General features: G+C 40.4%; 1 protein-coding gene across 3 annotated transcripts in view; it reads left to right on the top strand.

Moving 5' to 3' along the window:
* ACACA (acetyl-CoA carboxylase alpha) overlaps window positions 1-23,984 on the top strand; it is a 454,335-nt gene that overhangs the window by 79,062 nt on the left and 351,289 nt on the right. For all 3 annotated transcript variants that reach the window (XM_075853501.1, XM_075853500.1, XM_075853502.1), the window contains exons 17-24: window positions 2,284-2,429; window positions 8,368-8,518; window positions 9,738-9,872; window positions 12,423-12,569; window positions 13,499-13,687; window positions 14,693-14,793; window positions 17,564-17,652; window positions 19,857-19,981. In XM_075853501.1, coding sequence (XP_075709616.1) covers window positions 2,284-2,429; window positions 8,368-8,518; window positions 9,738-9,872; window positions 12,423-12,569; window positions 13,499-13,687; window positions 14,693-14,793; window positions 17,564-17,652; window positions 19,857-19,981 — 1,083 coding nt within the window. The remainder of the gene's footprint in view (window positions 1-2,283; window positions 2,430-8,367; window positions 8,519-9,737; window positions 9,873-12,422; window positions 12,570-13,498; window positions 13,688-14,692; window positions 14,794-17,563; window positions 17,653-19,856; window positions 19,982-23,984) is intronic.

Genomic DNA, 23,984 nt, shown 5'->3' with positions numbered 1-23,984 from the left:
GCGTTTGCACTATTTTGGCCCCTCAGTGGCTTTGCAAATGTGACATGGGGCCGCAAACCATTCCAGCAAAACTTGAGCTCCAAAAGTCAAATGGCGCTCCGTCCTTTCTAACTTCCGCCGTGTGTCCAAACAGCAGTTTATTACCACATATGGGGTATTGCTGTGCTCAGAAGAGTTTGCTTTACAAATATTGGGGTGTTTTTTCTCCTTTATCTATTGTAAAAATGAAAAAATCTGAGCTAAAACAACATTTTATTAGAAAAAAATTTAGATTTTCAATTTCACGGCATAATTCCCATAAATTCAGCAAAAACCGTGTAGGGTCAAAATGCTAACTATACCCCTAGAAAAATTCCTTGAGGGGTGTAGTTTCCAAAATGGGGTAACATTTGGGGAGTTTCCACTGTTCTGGTCCCTCCAGGGCTTTGCAAACACGACATGGCACCGAAAACCATTCCAGCAAAATCTGCGCTCCAAAATCCAAATGGCCCTCGTTCCTTTTTGAGGCGTGCCGTAGGTCCAAACAGCAGTTTATTACCACATATGGGGTATTGCTGTAATCGGGAGACATTGCTTTACAAATGTTGGGGGGCTTTTTCTCCTTTATTCCTTGTAAAAACTAAAACATTGTATGTTTTTTCAGAAAAATTTTCATTTTCACAGACCAGTTTCAATAAATGTAGCAAAAAACCTGTGGGCTAAAAATGCTAACTATACCTCTTGAAAAATTCCTTGAGGGGTGTAGTTTCCAAAATGGGGTCACTTTTGGAGGTTTTCCACGGTTTTGGCACCACAAGACCTCTTCAAATAGAGGCCCCAAAATCCACCAGGTGCTCCTTTGTTTCGGAGGCCTGTGTTTCAGTCCATTACCGCACTAGAGCCACATGTGGGATATTTCTAAAAACTGCAGAATCTGGGCAATAAGTATTGATTTGCGTTACTCTCGTAAAACCTTCTGTGTTACAGAAAAAATGTATTACAAATGAATTTCATAAAAAAAAATAATTGAAATTTGTACATTTCACCTCTACTTTGCTTTATTTCCTGTGAAATGCCTAAAAGGTTAAAATACTTTCTGAATGCTATTTTGAATACTTTGAGGTGTGCAGTTTTTAAAATGGGGTGATTTATGGGGACTTTCTAATATATAAGGCCCTCAAAGCCGCTTCAGAACTGAACTGGTCCCTGAAAATATAGCCTTTTGAAATTTTCTTGAAAATGCGAGAAATTCCAGCTAAAGTTCTAAGCCTTGTAACGTCCTAGAAAAATAAAAGGACGTTCAAAAAACGATGCAAACATAAAGTAGACATATAGGATATTTTAACTAGTAACTATTTTGTGTGGTATTACTATCTGTTTTACAAGCAGATACATTACAATTTAGAAAAATGCAGATTTTTGCAAATTTTCTCTAAATTTTGGTGTTTTTTACAAATAAATATTGAATTTAATGACAATTTTTTCAGTATCATAAAGTACAACATGTCACGAGAAAACAATCTCAGAATCGCTTGGATAGGCAAAAGCATTCTGGAGTTATTACCACATAAAGTAACACATGTCAGATTTGCAAAAATCGGCTGTGTCCACAAGGCCAAAACAGGCTTAGACACTAAGGGGTTAACTGCTATGGTTTTGTTTACATGCATCCGCAAATTTTAGACATGGGCACAGTGGGGGAAATAAATGCATATTTGTTTTTTAAAAAGTTATTGATTAGTTGATTAATTTTATGAAAGTACTTAATTATTATTTATGTTCCTAGAAAACCTCTTTGATAAATCCGAGAGCTTCTTGTTGGTCCGGTATCAAATAATTGACTTTAAAGAATAATATAATTTTGTCTACAGATTGAATGATTGACAACCCTCCCAATATTGCTTACAGTTTTGTAGAAATCTTTGAGCTTCTTTGTGTTTGATTCAGGTGGTTTTGGCATAACTCTGTCAGCTCCTTCACTAAGTGATGTCATGAACCACCCATTTCATCCATATACAGTAAATACCCAATTTGCTAGATATTACTCTTCTAATGCTCCTTTTCGATTGGACGAGCAGGACTTGAATTTGGCGTTCTTTGACCCCTAAAGTCTTCGATGATTGATTACTTTTTATTTGCATTAGAAATCACTTGAAAGGTACTAACCTATGAGTACTCCCCATAATTCCTTGCTTAGGATTGTTCTATCCAAATAAAGTTGTTTTACTTCCTTATTTTTTGTAATATTATACTCCGTATTGACCTTATTTAACAATTTTTTTTTAATTCTTTTGGAAATTTCAGGTTACACGACAGTCTCCAAACTCCTATGTTGTTATAATGAACAACTCCTATGTGGAAGTAGATGTGCACAGACTGAGTGATGGTGGCTTACTCTTATCCTATGATGGCAGCAGCTATACTACATATATTAAAGAGGAAATTGACCGGTACTACAATGCTTTTCTTATTTGGTTATCTACACTTGTCTCTACTTAAAGGAGGGCTTAAAGAGGCTCTGTCACCACATTATAAGTGGCCTATCATTTTTGACGGAGTTATGACCTATTTTAGCTTTATGCTAATGACTTTCTTAATGGACAACTGGGCGTGTTTTACTTTTTGACCAAGTGGGCGTTGTGGAGAGAAGTGTATGACGCTGACCAATCAGTGACCAATTAGCGTCATACACTTCTCTCCATTAATTTACACAGCAGATAGTGTTCTTACTAGAACACTATATGCAGCCACATATACACAAACTAACGCTACTCAAGTGTCCTGACAGTGAATATACATTCCCTCCAGCCAGCACGTGATGTCTATTCAGAATCCTGATACTTCTGTAGCGTCTGTGTGATATTTACAGCAAGGTAAGTGTAATCTCATTTTAAATGACAGGTTACATCGTAATCTCGCGAGATTACACTTGCCTTGCTGTAAATATCAGACATACGCTACAGAAGTATCAGGATTCTGAATAGACATCACTTCCTGGCTGGAGGTAATGTATAGTCACTGTCAGGACACTTGAGTAACGTTATAGTGTGTTTATGTGGCTGCACATAGTGATGTAATAAGATCACTATATGCTGTGTAAATGAATGGGGAGAAGTGTATGACGCTGATTGATCACTGATTGGTCAGCGTCATACACTTCTCTCCACAACGCCCACTTGGTCAAAAAGTAAAACACGCCCAGTTGTCCATTAAGAAAGTCATTAGCATAAAGCTAAAATAGGTCATAACTCCGTCACAAATGATAGTTTTTCTAAATAAAAAACACTGCTGTAATCGAACTTACAGCGCCGATCACATTATGTACAAGAAAGGGCATTTATAATGTGGTGACAGAGCCTCTTTAAACAAGGTGATATGAAAGACCATTTTGTAGTTTTCTCCCAGTGTGCGAAAAATCCTTTAGTAACCTGTGCTACAACATGTCCTTTTTTGAGAATCCTGGCCGCTCTGATCTCATCTTTGTAACAATGCTTCTAGTCATCAGCTCAAACTGATCATCATTAATGTAGCTTATAATCATTAACTATATCAGTGTTTACATCCTAACTAACCCTAGAACCATGCATGCAAGTTCTTCGTACTCAGGGGCGGAACTATGAAAGACTGGGCTCCATAGCAAACTTTTGACTGGGGCCTCCTGTAGATTGTGCCATACAGCCCCTCTGTAGACAGTGCTATACAGCCCCCCTGTAGACAGTGTCACACCCCACTTGTAGCTAGCACCCCCCTGTAGATATTGCCATAAAGCCCCCCTGTAGATAGCACCATACAGCTCCCCCTGTATATAGTGCCACGCAGCCCTCTCCCTTGTAAATAGTGCCATACAGTAGATAGTGCTACACAGCCCCCCTTGTATATGACACAGCCCCCCATGTATATAATGCCACACAACCCCCCGGCCTGCACAGGAAAGGCAAACAAACAGAGGACCAACAGGTTCCACAGTACAAACAAACAAACAAACAAACACAAACAAACAAACAAACACCTAGACCAGAACAAAGTCACCAGCTAGAGTCTGGAAAGAGTTTAGCACATGCCACAAACAGTATAACCAGCACCTGAGTAATCCAGGCCTGAAGTGTGTATATATAGGCCCAAGAGTACTCCACCCTAATTAACCAGGCAAAGCTAAATGATGACCAAATCCAGACTTGGACCAAAGGCATTGCCTAGCAATGGCCGAACATGGAGAAAGCAGAAATCGTTGACTAGCAAACAGCAGTCCTGATACTAATTGCAACCACTGCCAGAGCGTCGGCTAATTCAATAATTATACGAGGCTGAATTTGGTTAAAATATTGGGCGGCAATGCCTGCTTCCCTAAAAAGCCCCAGTTGGACTGTCTTTTGTTAGGGACAGACTTTTCAGAAATCATCTGGATGCAATAATCTCTGGGACTACTGATGGTAAGAGTTCTCTACTGCCTTAGAACCATCCCTGACGTCCACAACCTTCTGTTCATTCTCAAAGGTTTCATTCCTTTCCTAACTTTTCCTCTTAGAGTTCATTTTCCTTTTAGAGATAAAAGAAGAGATCTAGCCATCCCCTGGACTCCAGACACCCATCGTTCAAGCCTAAGACCACTTGGCAACAGTATCCCCGGCCCCAGAAGCCCTCTTCTTCCAAGACCTCTTCAGCCTGAAGGTGTCTCCCCACTCGTCTGCTGTCCGAATGGGGGACAGGACTTCTTTCAGGAGATATATTTCGCTCATGTGAATGACGCCTGGGTTTGGGAAGTGGTCTCAACAGGGTAAAAAATAGAATTCTCAACCCTCCCACCAGGTCGGGTTTTTCTGTCGTCTCCTCTGGCACTGAATCGCGCTTCTGTTTTTTTCTTGGCTGTTTATTCTTCTCTACTCCACGCAGTGATGGTCTCAGGACCTCAGTCAAGGCTTCTACTTCTATATCTTTACAGTCCCCAAAAAGGACGGATCAGTCAGACCCAGCCTAAATCTAAAGAAGTTGAGCGGCCTAAATTGTATTTGGAGGTTTCACATTAAATCCCTGAGTTTATTGGTTGCATCAATGGAACGAGAACTCCTTTCGTCCATCAAGATCCGTGATGACTACCTCCACATTCCTATAGCAGGGAATTTCCAGTTTGTAGCCCTTTTTCTTTTATCTTGCCATCACTCCAAGGTTCTGGCGACTGTCATGGAACTCCTCTGCTTCAGGGAAGTCTCTGTTATCCCCTACATAGACTACCTATTGGTGAAGGACCCCTCCCGAGAGGACAAACTTTCCAGCCTTAACGTCACTCTGAACACGTTAAAGAGATTCAGGTGGATAATCAACAGGGTAAAGTCCTCCCTAGTTCCAGCTCAGCGCGTGGAGTTTCTGTAAAATATTTTCAACACCAGGACAGCCAAGGTTCATCTCCTAGTGGATAAGGTCAGTCAAGGCAATCTGAGCCGGGTGGATCTCATTCGCCAGAAAACTCCCTCCTCCATCTGCTTCTGTATGCGGCTGCTGGACAAGATGGTATTGACCATTTTTGAGGTCGTTCCCTATGCAACATTCCACACAAGGCCTCTTCAGGGTGAGGTTCTCATGAGCTGGGACAATTCTCAGGGTACACCAGACAGGTTGATTCTCCTTCCCTCTCGGGTTCGTCAGGAGTAGATTTGGTGGAAACTTTGTCAACTATTCTTCAGGGCTGGTTCTACCTAGCCCTCCAATGGATGGCCATCTCAACGGAATTGAGGGCCCCCTTCCATTGGACTCCAAGGCTGGGTTCACACAACCTATTTTCAGGTGTAAACGAGGTGTTTTACGCCTCGAATTACGCCTGAAAACACGGCTCAAATACGTCGGCAAACATCTGCCCATTCATTTCAATGGGGGTGCCGACGACCTGTAATTTTACGCGTCGCTGTCAAAAGACGGCGCGTAAAATAACAGCGTCGTCAAAGAAGTGCAGGACACTTCTTGGGACGTAATTTGAGCCGTTTTTCATTGACTTCAATGAAGAACAGTTCCAAATTACGGCCGTAATTGACGCCTCACAAAACGCGAGTACGAGCAATTACGTCTGAAATGCAGGAGCTGTTTTCGCCTGAAAACAGCTCCGTAATTTCAGCCGTAATTGTTGTAATCGTGTGCACATACCCTTACTGTACAGGGTTGCCTGGTCATTGTCCAGTCTAACAACTCCTCGGCAGTCGCCTATTAATTTCGGGACCAGGCTGCACTTTTAGGATTTGCCAGAAATGGGGATCTCCAGACAAGGATCTTTTTGCGTCTTGTCTCAACCACAACCAAGCAGCCTTCAAGGCCATGGCGTGGGTTCCCGAGGCCATCCGAGTCAATGCCCTTATCACTCCTTGGCAGGTGTTCTTTCTTCTGTATCTCTTCCCTCCCCTTCCGTTACTACCCAGATTCCCCAGGAGGATCAAAGTGAAGGGTGTTTCCGGGTAGCACCGGACTGGCCTTGCAGGACGAGGCATGCTGACCTGGTCAACGCATGGCTACAAGCCGACCTGCTTTCCCAAGGCCTGCTGGTTCACTCCACTTTACCTCAGATGCGTTTAACGGCGTGGCTTATTTAGGCTGGGTTCACACGACCTATTTTCAGACGTAAACGAGGCGTATTATGCCTCGTTTTACGTCTGAAAATAGGGCTACAATACGTCGGCAAACATCTGCCCATTCATTTGAATGGGTTTGCCGACGTATTGTGCAGACGACCTGTAATTTACGCGTCGTCGTTTGGCATCTGTCAAACGACGACGCGTAAATTGACTGCCTCGGCAAAGAAGTGCAGGGCACTTTGCAACGTAATTTGAGCCGTTCTTCATTGAACTCAATGAAGAGCAGCTCAAGATATACGAGCGTCACAGACGCCTCGCATAATACGAGGAGGAGCATTTACGGCTGAAACGACGCAGCTGTTTTCTTCTGAAATTCTGTCATTTCAGCCGTAAATGCCTGCTATCGTGTGAACATACCCTTACACTGGTCTGAACGTGGTTTCCACCGCATAGTATGTTCTACACCTAGGATCCTGTTCTTCCTGCAGTCAGTTCTTGAGCAGGGACTTGGATTATCTTCCCTTAAGAGACAGGTCTCTGCACTGTCTATACTATTTCAGTGAACTTTAGCTTTTTGTTTTCCGGTAAAGATTTTTCTGCAAGGGGTGGCTCATGCTGTTTCTCCCTTCAGACATCCCACTCAGTCTTGGGATTTTAATTTTATCATGGGGGCCCTTCAGCTTTCAACATCATTGAGGAGATAGTCCTTCCTTTTTGTACCTCCCCTTCCAATCCCTGGAAGCTGCTCTGCAATGTCAATGAGGAAAGAGCAGTTGGCAACAATCTGGCTGCAACAGAGTCATTTTTGGTGCTCTGATTCTTTTTTTTGTTCTTCCTGAAGGGCTGCACAAGGGATTGGCGTCGCCCGAGGCAACCATTAATCATTGGATTCGGTCTGTGATTTCGTAAGACTATCAGTTCAAGGGTAAAGTTCCTCCCCTTTGGGTCACTGCTCGTTCCACAAGGACTTTTGGTGCTTGCTGGGTGGTGAGATAACAGGATTCAGCCGCTTAGGTTTTCAAGGCTGTTAAAGTGTTCACCGAAGCCCAGGTAGCAAAGTTCTACCAGATCCACTCTTTGTCCTTATCTGATACCAGTCTGGGACGCAAGGTGCTGCAGGCTGCATTAGGTGTATTGTATGGCTTTTTTTCTTTTTTCTTTTTCTTTTTCCATCCTCTCGTCCCATAGTGTTGTGTCCCTTAATGATATTAATGATAAAATTGGATTTGTGTACTCGCTGTAAAATCCCTTTTTGTTGATGTATTTGGGAGACGGATCTCCTCCTTTTTTATTTTCTTCCGTGAGCGTGGACATTTTTAACAATGATTAAGCCAATGTCTGTGGGAATGGTATGGCCTGCCTGGGCGGAGCAAAAACTCTTTATTACCTAATGTCAGCCTCCTAGTGGCAAAGACCTATATCCATGGTGCTTTGTCCCCCAATAAATTCAACACAAGTACACAAATTCAATTATCAGAAGAATGCAACAGTCTTGAAATTGCGATTGTGATCACTGAACACTTTGGGAGTAATAACTAGGTTACAAAAGTAATCCTGCAAATAATTTAATGGACTATCAGACACAAAGATGTTCTGCAAGCTCCAAAAACAACAAATAATCTGGTAGTCAGCCCCCCCTCCTTCAGCTGAAGAGCAATTGATCATGGTGGCGAGGTTTAGGGAGAGTAGTGATGGGGTGGGGGGGGGTGTTGTTTTCCAAGATTTGGGATGCTTCTAGTGAGAAAAATCTATAGGACACTTTCTTTTAACAGAATGCGCACTTCTTCTTACTTTTGTATTCTCATGTAGTTCTCATGAATTTATTTTTCAAAAGGTACCGCATCACTATCGGAAATAAAACTTGTGTTTTTGAAAAGGAAAATGATCCTTCCATTCTGCGCTCTCCTTCTGCCGGCAAGCTTATTCAGTATGTGGTGGAGGATGGAGGCCACGTCTTTTCAGGGCAGTGCTATGCTGAAATTGAGGTATTGCAGAACATCTATAATTATTGCTGTTTTTTAAACATTTATTTTTCTTTCTAGAAATTGTTAAATATTATAATAACAAAATATTTGTTTAAATAAAAGTTTTATAAAGGTGTAGTACACAGGTCCTTAATAAAACATTTTTTCTTTAACAAGGTTTGAGTATTGAGGGATTATAAACCGTATTTTGAGCTGCAAGATGTGCTGGCTTTATATAGTCAATGGGAAAATAAATATGAAGATAAATGTGATTTTTATTTTATTTTATTTTATCTAAATTTTTTAGATAATTATAAGCAATCCATGTACCGGAGAGATTAAATGTGAAGGATATTTTGGCATGAGTTTCTTTCACTTTGAAAAAATCCGGACTATCTGACAATCGGGCACCTGTCATGTTTTACTAATGTCAGATTATTGGAATTTCACTGTAATTCATGAATGCTAAGTGTAAGGGCCAACACTAATCTGATTAGAGGTTCGACATTTTAAATTTGCACACTTTGCTGGACCTTTTAAGCTGGAAATATAGCTTGGGCTCCACCTCGCATGCAACATTTTTTTTTTAACCTTTATGGGCGGAATTTATCTAGAGCTTTGCACCTGGATTTTGGCCTAAGAAAGTCGATAAATCATGGTGCACACCATATATGTGCTGAGTAAAGTGGGCAGGTTTACCATAAATGGGGGCATAGTCTACACCTTTTTATCAGATATATTAATACTGAAGCCAGATAATGGCATAAATTTTAGCTCAAATCTATGCTTGCTCATAGCAGGCTTAGATTTCATTTTCTGTCTTTAGGACAGTCCAAAGTCCGGCAAATTTACTTTGACATGTTCGCCTTTAAATAAATTTGGCACAGTACCCTCTAACACACTTTTTTTTTTTTTTTTTTTTTTTTTTAAAGACTGACGTATGAAATTCCAGTGTTAATAAATCTGTTGCACCTGCTGCCTGACGAAGCGTTCACACCTGAAATGTTGCTACAAATGCTACATTCTCTTTGAAACGTTGACACGGTGGTGTATTGCATGGCATGGATGAAAAATTAACATTTAAAAATGACTAATATCACTATGGAGTGCTGACCTATCTTTTGTCCTTACAGCATGCACCCCTGTAATAGACAAGGAAGGCACAGAATGTGCCAAGTTTAAGTTTATGCTTTCTAGCTATCAAACAGTATTAGTAAATGTGGGCCAATATCTCTTACAGGTGATGAAGATGGTAATGACTCTGACAGCCATGGAGTCCGGATGTATACATTATGTAAAGCGCCCTGGGGCTGTTCTTGAGCCTGGCTGTATAATTGCTAAACTTCAGCTAGATGACCCCAGCAGGGTTCAGCAGGTAAGAAATCTTGGAGGTTTAAAATGAGTAAAACTTTCATGGTGCCTGTGAACTATTAGTTAGAAATTTCAGCAGTATTATATATGTGGCTTACAACTATGCAGGATATTCAGACTGGAAACCCCTCGTTCTTTGGCAGAGAACACTTCATTGACAAGACAAGCATACATTAATTTACTTTCCTAAACTAAGCTAGACAAACCCTCAGTTTTAGAATTTTATGCAACAAGATGTGTATAATGCAAAGGGAAGTCAGTGGATACACAATACCTACTATTCGGTCAGGAGATCCGGGGCAAATGATTCTCTAAACATGCAATTTAGGTCACATGAGTGCACTCACGTGATTGCATCTTCCAGCTAATCAGACTTTTTCTTTTTGCAAAAAGTCTGAGCAGCCAGAAGGGGAGCTCGCATGAATCCCCTCAGCCACTATTAAACGTATCTTATTTCGCATACAACCAAAGCAATCTTTCAGCCTCCTAAATAGGGTCCGTTTAGTTGGTGCCAGTTCGCATACTGGCTCCCTTTCAGCAGGTCCCCTTATACAATAGATACCCAAGAAATACAGCGGTCAGATGATGCTCCATAAAAGGTTTTTTTAAGTTTTTCAAAAATGTTAACGAACCAAGTGAAACCAGAAAAATGCTAAACATTAGTTCCAGCCTATTTGACTCTACCTATTTTCCTACCCTTTCAAGTGCACAATTTGTCTATATTGTTTAGTTAACCAGTGCCATGCCTGGGAGAGGGGGTATGTAGTTCTGTGGATAGTCATGTAAAACCCCACCTCACCTCTCTGTGCGCCTCCATTCTCTGCTGGTGCATGCTACTGTGGATGTCTATGCAAATTACAGTGAGAAGCGAGGAATGAAAATTTGCCATGTAGGTGGAAATAGTCATCGCCTACTGCGCGTGCACCTGTGGCACTCATGGTAGGAGCTTGACTTCTGTGGGCGGTCAGGCGTGCTGTTTTAATGCGATTCATGGGGGACTAGGCAATAATGGGCAATATTGCTGCTATGCTAATGACCAAATGAATGTAACCACTGACCATCAATAAGAGGCGTGAAGGAGGTCTGCTGGATTTTGGAAATTAGGTAAATCTATGCATTTGGAAAGCAACATAACTTTGCACTTGCTGCTCATTGACATGCATTAATTTAATCCTTGTAAACTCCTTTTAATGTGCATTATTAACCCCTTAGTGACAAGCCCATTTTGGGCCCTAGTGACAAGCAATTTTTCGCATTTAAAGAGCTATAACTTTTTTCGTCGACATAGCTGTATGAGGACTTATTTTTGGTGTGATTAGTTGTATTTTTTAATGGCACCATTTTGGGGTACGTATAATTTTTTGATTAACTTTTTTGGGGGGAGAATAGAAAAAAAACAGTAATTCCGCCATTATTCTACACTTTTTAAGTTTTACGCTGTTCACCGTGCAGCATAAATAACATGTTACCTTTATTCTATGGGTCGGTACGATTACGGCGATTGTATAGGTTTTTTATGTTTTACTGCTTTTGCACAATAAAAATACTTTTGAACTAAACTGATTTGTTTTTGCATCGTTGCTTTCCAAGAGCCGTCATTTTTTTATTTTTCAGTCAATTAGGTGATATGTGGGATTGTTTTTTGCAGGATGAGATGTAGTTTTCATTGGTATTTTTTGGGGTACATTGACTTATTGATTAACTTTTATTATTACTTTTTTGGGGGGCAATGGAAAAAAATGGCAATTTCGCCAATGTTTTTTGCGGGGATTTTTTTATGGCATTCACCTTGCGGTTAAAATTACATGTTAACTTTATTGTTTTGTTTGGGTCATTACGGTCATGGTGATACCATATATGTGTACTTTTTGTTTGTTTTTTATACTTTTACTGAATAAAACCACTAAATGGTTTTATTTTATTTAACTGTAATTTTTATTTATTTCACACTACTTACTTACTTATTTTATCAGTCCCACTAGGGGACTTCACTATGCGATCTTTTGATCCGTCGATAAAATGCTTTGGTATACATAGTATACCGAAGCATTATAGCCTGTCAGTGTAAAACTGACAGGCAATCGATTAGGACGTGCTTCTGGCACGGCCTAATAGGCATATAGCCATGGTGGGCCAAGGGGCCTTTGTTAAGCCCCCGGCTGCCATGGCAATACATCGGTAGCCTGCAATCGCATTTGCGGGCCGCCAATGGGTGACAGAGGGAGCTCCCTCCCTCTGTAAAAGACTTAAATGCCGCGGTCGCTATTGAAGTAAACTTCAATCACTACCGTTGGAGCAGGAGCCCGGCTGTCATCAGACAGCCGAGCACCCGCTCCAGTCCCCCGTGCAGGACTTAGATTAGGCTGCCATGACAAGGCGGCGGCTTAGCCTAAGGCCCCTTCGTGACCGCCGTTAAAACTGCAAATATTGGTGGTCACTAAGGGGTAAAAAAGTTTTATATTTAAGTAAAGAAAGCCAATCTTTGTATATAATTGTCCTCTTCATGTATTGTGCATGTATGTATGCAGATGATCTTTTTTTGAATTGTTTCTAGGCTGATCTCCACACAGGATCTTTGCCAATTGTACATAGCACTGCCATGCAAGGAGAGAAGCTACATCGGGTTTTTCACTATGTTCTAGATAACTTGGTAAACGTTATGAATGGATACTGTCTTCCAGAACCTTATTTCAGCGGCAAGGTAACTAATCCATAATAGATATTTAAAACTAATGTTAATATTTCTAAGATCAATTTGTGTGAGAGGAAGCAGGAAGCCGCAGGTATGCAGTAATTTCATAACCTCGTTTCACCACAGCCATGCCATCACGTAAGGCTAGGGATTTTAGTCTTGTGCAACATTAGTCACTAAAAAGACTACAGACCCTTGACTTGTCCTTTTATGGAGGCGGAATTTATCCTATATATTCCATAAACCTTAGTCTCCTGATTTTTTTTTTAATTTTGAGACCTGACATAGTCTGATGCACCTTGATGTATGGAATATACAGAATTTAGACTAACTTCACACAACGTTTGGACAGAAAACCTCACCTCATACTGTACGTTTGACACAAATAAATGCTGTCAAGGAAGTCTCCAAACATGTGCATTTTCAGGATGGCTTTGGCATGTCAGTCAAACTTATACGTTAAAAAATGTATACAGTTGTCATCCAATTAATAGATGCTTTTTTTTCTTTCTTAAGAGTGATCCGGAAGCTTGGTTACGTCTGCCATTTACTTTCATAATAATAATTAACTACAAAAAAGGATCCAAATGGAAACCTGCTAGACATATGCCAAAGGGACTAAAAAGTTTATGGATGCTTTACAGTATAAGCTTGAGTACCTAACTAATGAAAGCACAGGAGGTCTGGGTGGCTGCATTAAATGGGCTGTATTATTATTATTTCCATCTGAATGGCGGGATCCAATACCGTTGTTTGCAATAAAGCTTCAAGCAGGAGTAGTATATGAAGTTCTAAATGTAGAAAAAACAATCCACCTCCCAATAGATATTGCATCAAATCCGACATGTTTTATACAAAAGTGTAAGTCTTTTTCAATGTCTATTTCGATCTTGTGTCAAAAAGTGACAAAAAAAACTGAATAATTTTTTCCTTGGCAGCTAAAAGACTGGGTGGAAAGACTGATGAAGACCCTCAGGGATCCATCACTACCTCTGCTTGAACTTCAGGACATTATGACGAGTGTTTCAGGGCGTATTCCATTAAATGTGGAAAAAGCAATAAAAAAAGAGATGGCACAATATGCCAGTAACATTACCTCTGTGTTGTGCCAGTTTCCAAGCCAACAGGTAATCTTCTACATTGAAACATTATCTACATTTATTTAGTATTACATTAATAGAATGATCTTTCCAGCAAAATACGAAGTTTAGAAATGCAAGCTGTGGCCAGCAAAGAATACAGGCTGACATTTTGATATCGAGATGTGTCTTTCACGTTCAGTGCAAGTGCTGGCTGTGTGTATTCATTTGAGTTGTGAGCTCTGTGGTCCAGTGCCAGGATGAAGGCTGCCAGTCTAAACGCTAGATCTTGATAAGTTTTTTGCTTGTTTGTTTTTCAACACTTCATCCTTCCAAACCTAGGCTGGGTACATGATGACTTATGTCCCTTGCATTGAATATTCTTTACTCTTTATTTAGGTCATCTGACAGACTCCCCCCTTCCCCCTAAAAAAAACAACAGAACAAAATGGGTAAAAAATAATGTGAATATACTTTTTCAATTCGGAGAATTTCCTAAGCCACTTTATCTAACTCATCCTAAAGTTTTTTTTGTTTACATACTTTGAGAAAATCCTTTTTCAGAACCCGAAAAAATAAGTTCAAGTATGTAAACAAACTTTTTCTTTACTCCCTTCCCCCTTCCCTGCCATATAAAATATACACTTTGGCTTCCTTCATAAAGATGGTCTTGGGACAACCCCTGTCCCTATGCCCTATTAGGGCATATGGATGTAATAGATGGGGTTACCCCAACTGGGTCTGCACTACTTTGAGACCGGGAACCACTAATAAGTAGCAGACTCAGGCCATCCATGTAATACTTCATTTCCCCTGCAACCGCTGTTACAAGGAAAATGTCTGGCTGGCTACCACTGCTCTTTAGTGAGCCCATTGTTGCAGCTGCTTCCATATTAAAGGGAACCCCTGTGATAAAACAATAGTTTTCCAACAGCGCATGGCAATTGGTAACATTTTGAGAGTCCTCTTATTTAAAATAATGTTGACATATTTTTCCTTTTTGTATAATTGTTCTATTTTATGCTTTAAAAACTAACCATATTTTTTGCACAGATTGCAAATATATTAGACAGTCACGCAGCAACACTGAATCGTAAATCTGAACGTGAGGTTTTCTTCATGAACACACAGAGCATTGTGCAACTGGTGCAAAGGTGAGGTGTTAAATGAACAACCAAGTGCTAAAAGCAGTCTTCCATGACCAGAGATTTGGTTCAGAGAGTTTGGATAGTTGTTTTTCACTGGCAAATAAATCACTTCACTTCACAATCAATTTCAACATAATAGTAAACGTGTGATCGGTTTTCTCTTTTTTAAGCAGAAAGCTATTTTAAAGGCAAAATATTTTTATGCCTGAGTGTTTGAAATCTAACTGGTATGTACACCTTTCAAACCATTTTTCTGTATCGTTCCAACACATCTAAAATAGAAAATAAAGTAACTTTGCAAATAGTCTTGATTGTAAAAAATGATATTGTTTTGTGTTTATAGCACCTATACAGATCTATTGGTCTCCATGGTTACGTAGCTACAAACAAACCCTGTATATCTTAATCCTACATTCAAACTCCCCTCCAACTGTTTCCTAGTTTGTGCCAACCTTCTGAATGCACGTTCGTAAATGCAAAGTTGGTCATATTTCAACTTAGATCAGCGTTCAGGACATCATAGGAGCCGATGAAGATCGAGCCCATCTGACTACCCGTCTGTTGGATTTCACTGTGAACGGTATTCTGCAGCCTGCTATGTTTTCAAACAATACAGACTGCAGAACAAAAATCAAAGGGTTCCATAGCCTTTAACGCATAAAACCGCTCCTTAAAAAATAAGGTCAAGGTGTCGAGAAGTTTTACTTACCACGCCATCGCTCTGTAAATCTATAAAAACTGCAGGAATGCAAAGTGTTGTTTTGTTTATTTCCTTGAACATCTTTTACTTTTTCTAATTGTACAAGATCTTTACAAATACCGTAAAGTAAAAGCTTTACCCAGTAGTTTATGACCACCTTCATGCAACTTTGCCGAAAATAACTGTTATATGCAAACATTGCACAAAAACTTTACTTTGCGAATAAGGCCTCATGCACACGAGCGTGAATCACGGACTTATGCATTTCAATGGGGCTGCTCACACGACTGTTTCAACGTGTGCACGCTCCGTTGAAAAATAGGACATGTCCTATTTTACTGCGTCACGCATTCCTCCATAGATTGTAGTCTGTGTGGGATCCGTGACAACGCGTCCCACACGGGTCTATCTCGGACGTGGAAAACGGCAGTTTTTTACGTCCGAGGTGGGCTATGCTTATGTGAAGGAGCCCTAAAGTGATAATTCAGGCAGATCCCTTTTGCAAAAAGATATACTGCAAGAAAAATTGTAAGATGTGAGTAGTTCATACATGCCTTACATGTCTACATCCACTAGCGCGGGCATTTAAAAAATATATAAAAACTCCAAAAGAGGAGGTATGAAAAATAAATGAAGGCAGGGATTATACATGCACAGTAAAACCTCTCCAAAAGACCAGATTTTTAATTCCCTTATTTCTACGTATATCGGCCCTTTGGAGGACCATCCCTCTACAATACCACTTTTCACTCTAGGGGTCGTCTCAAAGTTTCCATGTATATGTATCGTTTCCCATCTTTCTATACAAACTCTAACCCTACTCTATAATTGGCAATCCATAAACCTAATATGTAACCACTAATAAGGTCTATTAACTCTAAGGCTATGTTTACACATTAAGAATTTGATGAGGATTTTGGCAAAAACCTGCCTACAATGTAACTTTATTCACATGCTTCAGAAGAAATCGGTTCAGATTGTTTTCCTAACCACAGAAAAAGTAACATGTTAATTCTTTGCTCAGATTCCACACGGAAAAGCCTTCACTCAACACTGTTCCTGGAGTTCAGACCCCCACAAAAAAAGAAAAGGGCAGAAGGTCCCTGTAGTATCAGTTCTCCTGCGCCGCAGCACTCCGGGCCACTCACTTTGCAGTAAACTGCAACATCGCTACTTTCAAGCAAATCAAATGGTTCTGCGCGGTAGTTCCCGGCACAGAGGGTGGTCGGGAGGGAAAATCGGCAATGGAGCCAGCCGCAGTGTAACCCAATCATTCTGAGGATGGTGGGAGTCCCTTTAGTCGAACTCCCTCTGATTTTAAGAATTAATGACAAGTGATTTGCCATAATTTTCTATAGTGGCAAAAACTCCTTTAATGGGATTATTAAAAATCCTCTTACTATGGATTATAGAGCCTTGGTTTATAGGGCATGCTGTGGTTTTTTCCCAATTGAAGTATACATTTTTCTGTGCTTTTCCACAATCAAACAGCAAATCCAAGCAAAGAAAAGCTGCATTTGTAAAACGGATGTGGTACTGTAATTCTGTGCTCCATGGAAGGCGTTCTAGGCTTTCATTTTTGGGTAGGACAGTGCAGCAGACCGCATTTCTTTTTTTGTAAAGTAATGGTAAACAAACTATTGTTCTGAACATATTCTAATTCTTCAAGGTTCATCAACAAGCCCCAGCTTTCATCAATCCGAGTTTTTCTTTACCCTCGCCGTCATAACCTTTGTCTACCATTCCACATCATTCATTTTATTTGGAAGTCGTCTTATTCTTTACACCTCTGACATTCGATGTATTGTCTTAAAAAAACATTTCCTATCTAGGAGCGAAGTAGTAAGAGGAGTTATACTTTTTAAATTAAATGCTTTATACAAATGTAATTATATAAAGTGTGTTATGGTGTCATTTAGTAAGCGGAAAAGTACTGATCCTTTGGAAATGGATTTAGAAACAGAATGGGATGGTGTTCTTGAAGAATTCTTTTTGACAGGCCTATTTCCATGTTTATTTTATGTCTGATTTTGTCTTTTGTGTCTGTTTTATTGAATATGTATATAATTTTGGCAGATACCGAAGCGGCATTCGAGGTCACATGAAAGCTGTAGTCATGGATTTGCTTCGTCAGTATTTGAAAGTTGAAACACAATTCCAGCATGGTATGTCCTACACTTTCGTTTTCTTATTTCTGAAAAAAACGTATAATTAAATTGTCATTTTTTTTGGTGCCATTATTTTTGTCATGACATTTCTAGCGAATGACCCCATTTTTTTTAACTTTGTAGATGTTTAGACTGATAGTAAGCCGGGCACTAAGTGATTCAAAAATGGTCTTTGGCTGCCATCTTCTGGTGAAATGTGATAGTGGCTGAGCACACTTCTAAAAACGACAAGGGGTTGTAAAGGCCCAGGGAATATTCTTAGCACTATAATTTCTCTAACATACTATCCAACATGTCTTTTCCTGACAGATTCCGCACCTAACCCAGCTGACTGATATTCTTTATGATATATACATATCTGGATTTTTTCTCTTCTGTATTAATTCATGGTAATATTTAGTAGCATGAAAACATTTTGTGCAGTTCATAGTTTATGTCCAGAATCCATGTTAATATCTAATGCTTTGCAAAGATCTATTTGATCCTGTGAACATTTTTTCCACTGTTATGAGACTCTCCGTGTCCCAGAGTTTTGCGTATATAAACAGCACTGTTCCGGAGATCTCCCTGCTGTCCTTCCCTAGTCCACATTTGAAGCCTTTGCTGACGATGACAACCAGGTGGCGCTGTCACATGCCAGTATGGGGAATAGTGCAGTTGGAGTATTTCCAATATAGACTCATGGATGACTCATGATGATACTCATTTGGCATGGCCAACATTGCCATTGGCTATGTCCTAGAAAAGTACAACAGAGGATTCCCAAAACTGCTGTTCAAAAATATGGAGCGCTAAATACCCCCAAAATATATGAAGTACAGCTGGTTGCATGGGACGGATGGGGAGGGGTATTCCATAGATGGGATGCTTGGCAAATCCTGCATGGGAGATAAAGCATTACTCCGCACCCAATGAAATCAATGGGGCAGAGTGTGCTGGATACTCACGGACTAGAGCTGCTCTTTGCATTTACTCCCTGCTCTACTAATGGTGGGCGTTCCTGAAAAGATAACACAACCTCCATATGGCCTAATAAGTTATTTAGAATAAACTATTTTAATTAACCACCACAAACACTGCTGTATAAATGAGCCCTTAGGGTATGTTAACATCCGCGTTCAGTTTCCGTTCATGGGTACCGTCAGACCTTTCCGTCGGAGGAACCCATCAACTGAAACCATAGCTTCCATTTGCTTTACCATTGATTTCAATGGTAATGCTTCCGTTTTGAATGGTTTCCGTTTGTCTCCGTTCCGTAAGGTTTCTTTGTTTTTTACGAAATCAATATCACACTATGACAATATGGACTATGCTATTGTTTTCGCCCAAAAAAACGAAACCGTACAGAACGGAAACCGACCGCTGATGTGAACAGGCCCTTAATGACGCCTCAAGAGAAAGTTACAGAGCAACATCTACCCAAATACTATTCAGAATTTGGGGTCCTGCATAATGGACATAACCTGCCACACCGCAGTTTTTGAGGTATGTGATCAAATAGAGCAGAAGGTGGCGGGGGCAGTACTTGATGTTCTAAAAATATTTCGTTGAGTATAGTTTGAGAAAATATTTTCTTTTATCAAATTGGACTGCCATGGAGTGGCCAGCAGAGGCATAGTGAGTTGCTAATAGATTTGACTTTAGGCTAAACCGAGGAGCAGAGTCTAAAGGATTATCTGTTCTTCACCATGAAACCCCCTCATGGAGACCTGGACAGGATGCTATCCCAGAGTAGTCTCCTCAAGCAACAGCTGACCTGCAAGCAAACTCTAAAACCAAAGGTCAGGACTGGCGGAATACTTACCACATGGGTAAATGGAAAAGAGTCAGGGTGTAGGCACAATGCTATAGTGTAGAATTAAGCTGAATCTGAACCAAATAAAATAACACAACACCTTTCCGTTGCGTGTTATGGGCTTTGCGGTAAAAAATCCAGAGAGATTTTGGTTGGGGTTTTTGGCCTTGGTTTTCACAGCCTTTTTTTCCCCCCTTTTTTTTGACCATGCGGAACACTATTGGCATGTGTGAATGCCTCTTAAAAGACTAACGATTTTGTTAATTTTTCAAAATCCACATTGTGTTGTGTGTCACAGGTATACCGTCCTTGTCCTTTATTTCCATTTGTAGTTTTATTTGTTACGTATTGGCTGTAGAGTTAACCGACTGAAAAGGCTGTTTTTCATCTGGTTTTGATCCTCTAGGTCATTACGACAAGTGTGTCTTTAGTCTTCGAGAAGAGAATAAAAGTGACCTCACAATGGTACTGAATTACATCTTCTCTCACGCTCAAGTCACCAAGAAGAATCTTCTAATTACTATGCTAATTGTAAGTCACCTATTACAATGACCAGCAATTAGCTGCTGAACACTGTAATAAAACTTGTTCATAACTGGGTAGGTATTAATTACATAGATTATGTTGTTTAATGGCTATAAAAACTTTTTGATGCAATTTTTTTTAATGTAATGTACGTCTTTTTGCATACTAATCATTTTTCTAATATAGTTTTATAAAATAATTTGTTTTGTTTTAGCGCTTTAGCTTTTATGTAACCACTGTACATATAAGCTGCATAATGCTGCTGTAATCCAAATCCGTCAGTCAACTTGGCTGACGGCTCTTCTGACAGCGGATCCTGTGTGCCTCTGGCATACAATCTAACCTTCACACCAATCGAATCGAAGTTGAATAAGCGAGAGCTAATTCTGTGCTAAGCTGCTACGATTGTGATGGCGTTGTACAATATGGAGATGCTTAAGAAATAAAGTGGAAGCAATGCTCGCCCGAGCGCCTCCGCCGCTCAAATAGCTGACCGGCAGGGATACCCAAAGTGTGACCCCCACCAATAGGCCATCATGCTTAGGGTTAGATTTCATCACATTTGCAAGGAACAAAAAGATTTTGCATTCCTTCTATTTTGAGAGACTGAGGCTGCATTCACACGGCAGTGAAAAAAAATGTCCATTAAAAACTGATCAACTGTCAGTTTTTCATGACCATTTAGTATCAGTGCATCTCCAAATTTTCATCCATTTCCAGTCCGTCTGTCCTTTTTTAATGGCCGTTTGCCATCCGTTTTTCATGGTCGTTTAAAAATAAATAAATAAATAAATAAAAAGGATGGATTTAATTTGTCAGGGTTTTTTTTTTTGTCCCAACCCCTGAAAACCCCACAGTGCCCATGTAGATAATGCCGCAATGTACCTGTTGATAGTACCACAGTATCCACATCGTGCCACAGTGCCCACTGCAGATAGTGCCACAGTGCCCACATATAAAGTGCCAGAGCCCACATAGTGCCACAGTGCCCATGTAGATAGTGCCACAGTGTCCCTTGTAGATAGTGCCACACTCCCATATAGCGCTACAGTGCCCATGTAGATAGCACCCCCCCCCATGTAGATTGCACCACCCACCTCGCCTGTAGATAGCGCCACTGTAGCTCACTATAGGAGCGGAATTTCTCTGGCCGGGGATTCCGCTCATGCTGTAGACAGAGCCCCTGATGTCTCCGTTCATATATGTACAGTGATGTCAGGAGAGCGGAATCTCCTGCCAGAGTGGGCCGTGGATTCCGGTCCAGGAATAACCCCTAGATGTCACTGTCCATATATGGATAGTGACACCGGGGTTTCCGCTCCACGAGTAACCCCCAGACGTCGCTCTCCATAGTCCATATTCAGCTGTCTGGCTGTGAAAATGGCCAAAAATAGGACATGTCCTATTTTTTAATGGCCACTATTCACGGGCCATTAAAAAAACGTGTGAATACACCCATTGAACTTTACTGTTCTGAAAACGGCCGTTTTTCACTGTCGTGTGAATGTAGCCTAATGAAGACATGCACCTGCAGGCTTTGGCATGAGTGGTATGAATGCAGTCTGTACACCTTGCACCTGTCAATGTTGACTTTGTATGCTGAATGTTTGCCTATAGTTTTTGTTAGATCCAGATATCAACAGATGAGTTAGGCAGTGTAACATATAGGCTGTGTTCAGTCTTATGAGTGAAAAGGTATAAAAGATTGCCATTTTTGTTAAAGAAACCGTTCTAGGAAATGTTCGTAGAACTGCCAATATGGAGAAGTGTATTTGTGGTAACCCATGTATAAAACACAATCATGGTCTATTGGGTTTGCAGCTGGGGGTCTATTACGTTTCTATGCGTTGTAGCTTTTTCTCTTCTGGATGTTTTTTTTTCTGAGGGTCCATATTTCCTAAGAGTTAACTTTCATGTGTGGCCACCACTAAACTAAATACTGGGACCAGGATCGCCTCATCTCTCCAGCACACTTTATGGTATGCCTTATTGACATGCCATGAAACTATACACTGTAAAACATGTACTGGGAGAAAAACCAGTATTAAAAGTTTTAGAAAGGGAGACATGAAACTCTAAGGCCTCCTGCACACAGCCGTAGCTATGTGTACGGCCGTGATTATGGCACGGACGGGCCGCGGGGTGTCACCTGCGGGCTGTCCGCAATCACGGACCGTGCACACACAAGATGTGCATGGATTTCAATGAACCCGGACCGTATAATGACATGGCCTATTTTTATGTTTTTTGGCAGTCCGGGCTCCGGGCAATGCACAGACCATGGAAACCACAGTCGTGTGCATTGGCCCATAGGAAAGCATGCATTCTATACTATCCGCAAAACTGCGCTTGTGTGCATGACGTCATAGGTCTAGTACTGCTCCATTTTTGGTTACCCCCAACATTTCTAGGGCTGTTCACAGTTAATAACTCATGTGCATGTACAGTAAGGGATATGCATAGTGGTAAAATAAAAATGGATGCCGATTTATTCAAAATAACGATGCCTTTGCTAAAAAAAAATCTAGAATCTAATTTCTACTTCAATAATGATGTACATGTGCGTAGCTGATATGTATGAACTATATGTCTGCGTGTTTTATTACATATTTCTTGGAGAACAAGTTGAAATAAAAATTCAAACCTCGCAAATCCAAGACCAGAGAGATGATCACAATATATTCTGTCCCCTATCTTCCTCTATTAATGTGGAATACCAGACTGGTCCTCTGAAAATATAGTCATTATTCTTATAATGAAGGCTGTGATCTTGGCCTTGGATCTCATATGTTTTAATTTGTAAGCGGGGAGAGTGCACTGTTGGCTAGTGTGATTCTAAGTATCGCTTGCCTTAAGAATCTCATTATTCGAACACAGAGCTGTATTTCCTCGGAGAATTCTGCAGTGGCTTTGAGCTGGGCCTGTACGTTTCTCAAGCAATCATACCTGCGTGATGGAGAGGGAAAATGGCAGCTGTTCCTAGCTCAGGCCTTCAATTTTCTTCAGTGTCCAGCCATTCAAGTGTGTAATTACACAGGGATGACGGGAAAACGTCGGGCCTTGTAAGGGAACTGCTTGCAGGCTTTTGCTTGCTGACTCCGAGAGTGAGGACAAGAAAAATTCAATTAATGTGCCTGTATTTTGTGTGTGTCATATATTATTATTAATGTATGCTGTACACTACTATGGATAGGTTTAGCAAGTATTGTAATTTAATCTCTTCCACGCTCTAATACTTCTCGTACCAATTGAAAATATATTATGCTGGATGTAATGGGTTGAAATTAAACCATATATAGTATAGCTTCTTTTTTTTTACAGTTGTGTAGTTTTGGAATGTAAGTAGAGATTTTGGTGAATTTTTATTACATCCTAACCGCAAGAAAGTTATAAAATTCAACCCGTGGTAGTTATTAAGTAAAATCGTTATGGATAAAAATAACAGCTAATGAGTATATTTGTAGCAACTAATGTTTTAATAGTGAACCTGCTTTGTGAGTGTTGATGGACAATCTGGCATATTAGAGCGGTATAAAATATAGATATTACAAGCAGATCTAACACAATCACATGGTCATATAAGCCGTTTTTATTCTCTGAAATAGTTTTTAGCCAAAAAAAACGATTTGATCCCAATAGTGGGGGGAAAAAAACATAGTATAAGTTTTCTTCCTGTCCTAGAGCATTTTTATGCATGAGATCCTCAACGTAGAGGAACGCTACTTCTTGGCTATTCGCCAGGGGAAGCACCACATTTTATCCAGCTGCCTCTCGCATTGGCCTCGCCAGCGTGCAAACACAAGGGATTAGGGTTATCACGATACCAGAATTTGGACTTCGATACCAATACTTTGTGTAGTATTGCGATTTTCGATACCAAAACGATACTTTGCCAACATTAATAAAAAATAAGTACTTCCATTTTCTGATGTGAGGCACGTGGTGTGATGAATTTTGAATGCGCCTCACATTAATAGTAATTAACCCCATAATTACTATAAATGTCAGG

This window comes from Rhinoderma darwinii, chromosome 2, assembly GCF_050947455.1.
Source record: "Rhinoderma darwinii isolate aRhiDar2 chromosome 2, aRhiDar2.hap1, whole genome shotgun sequence".
Taxonomy (NCBI): domain Eukaryota; kingdom Metazoa; phylum Chordata; class Amphibia; order Anura; family Rhinodermatidae; genus Rhinoderma; species Rhinoderma darwinii.
The sequence above is the reverse complement of the archived record's forward strand: the minus strand, read 5'-3'. Positions and strand labels throughout refer to the sequence as shown.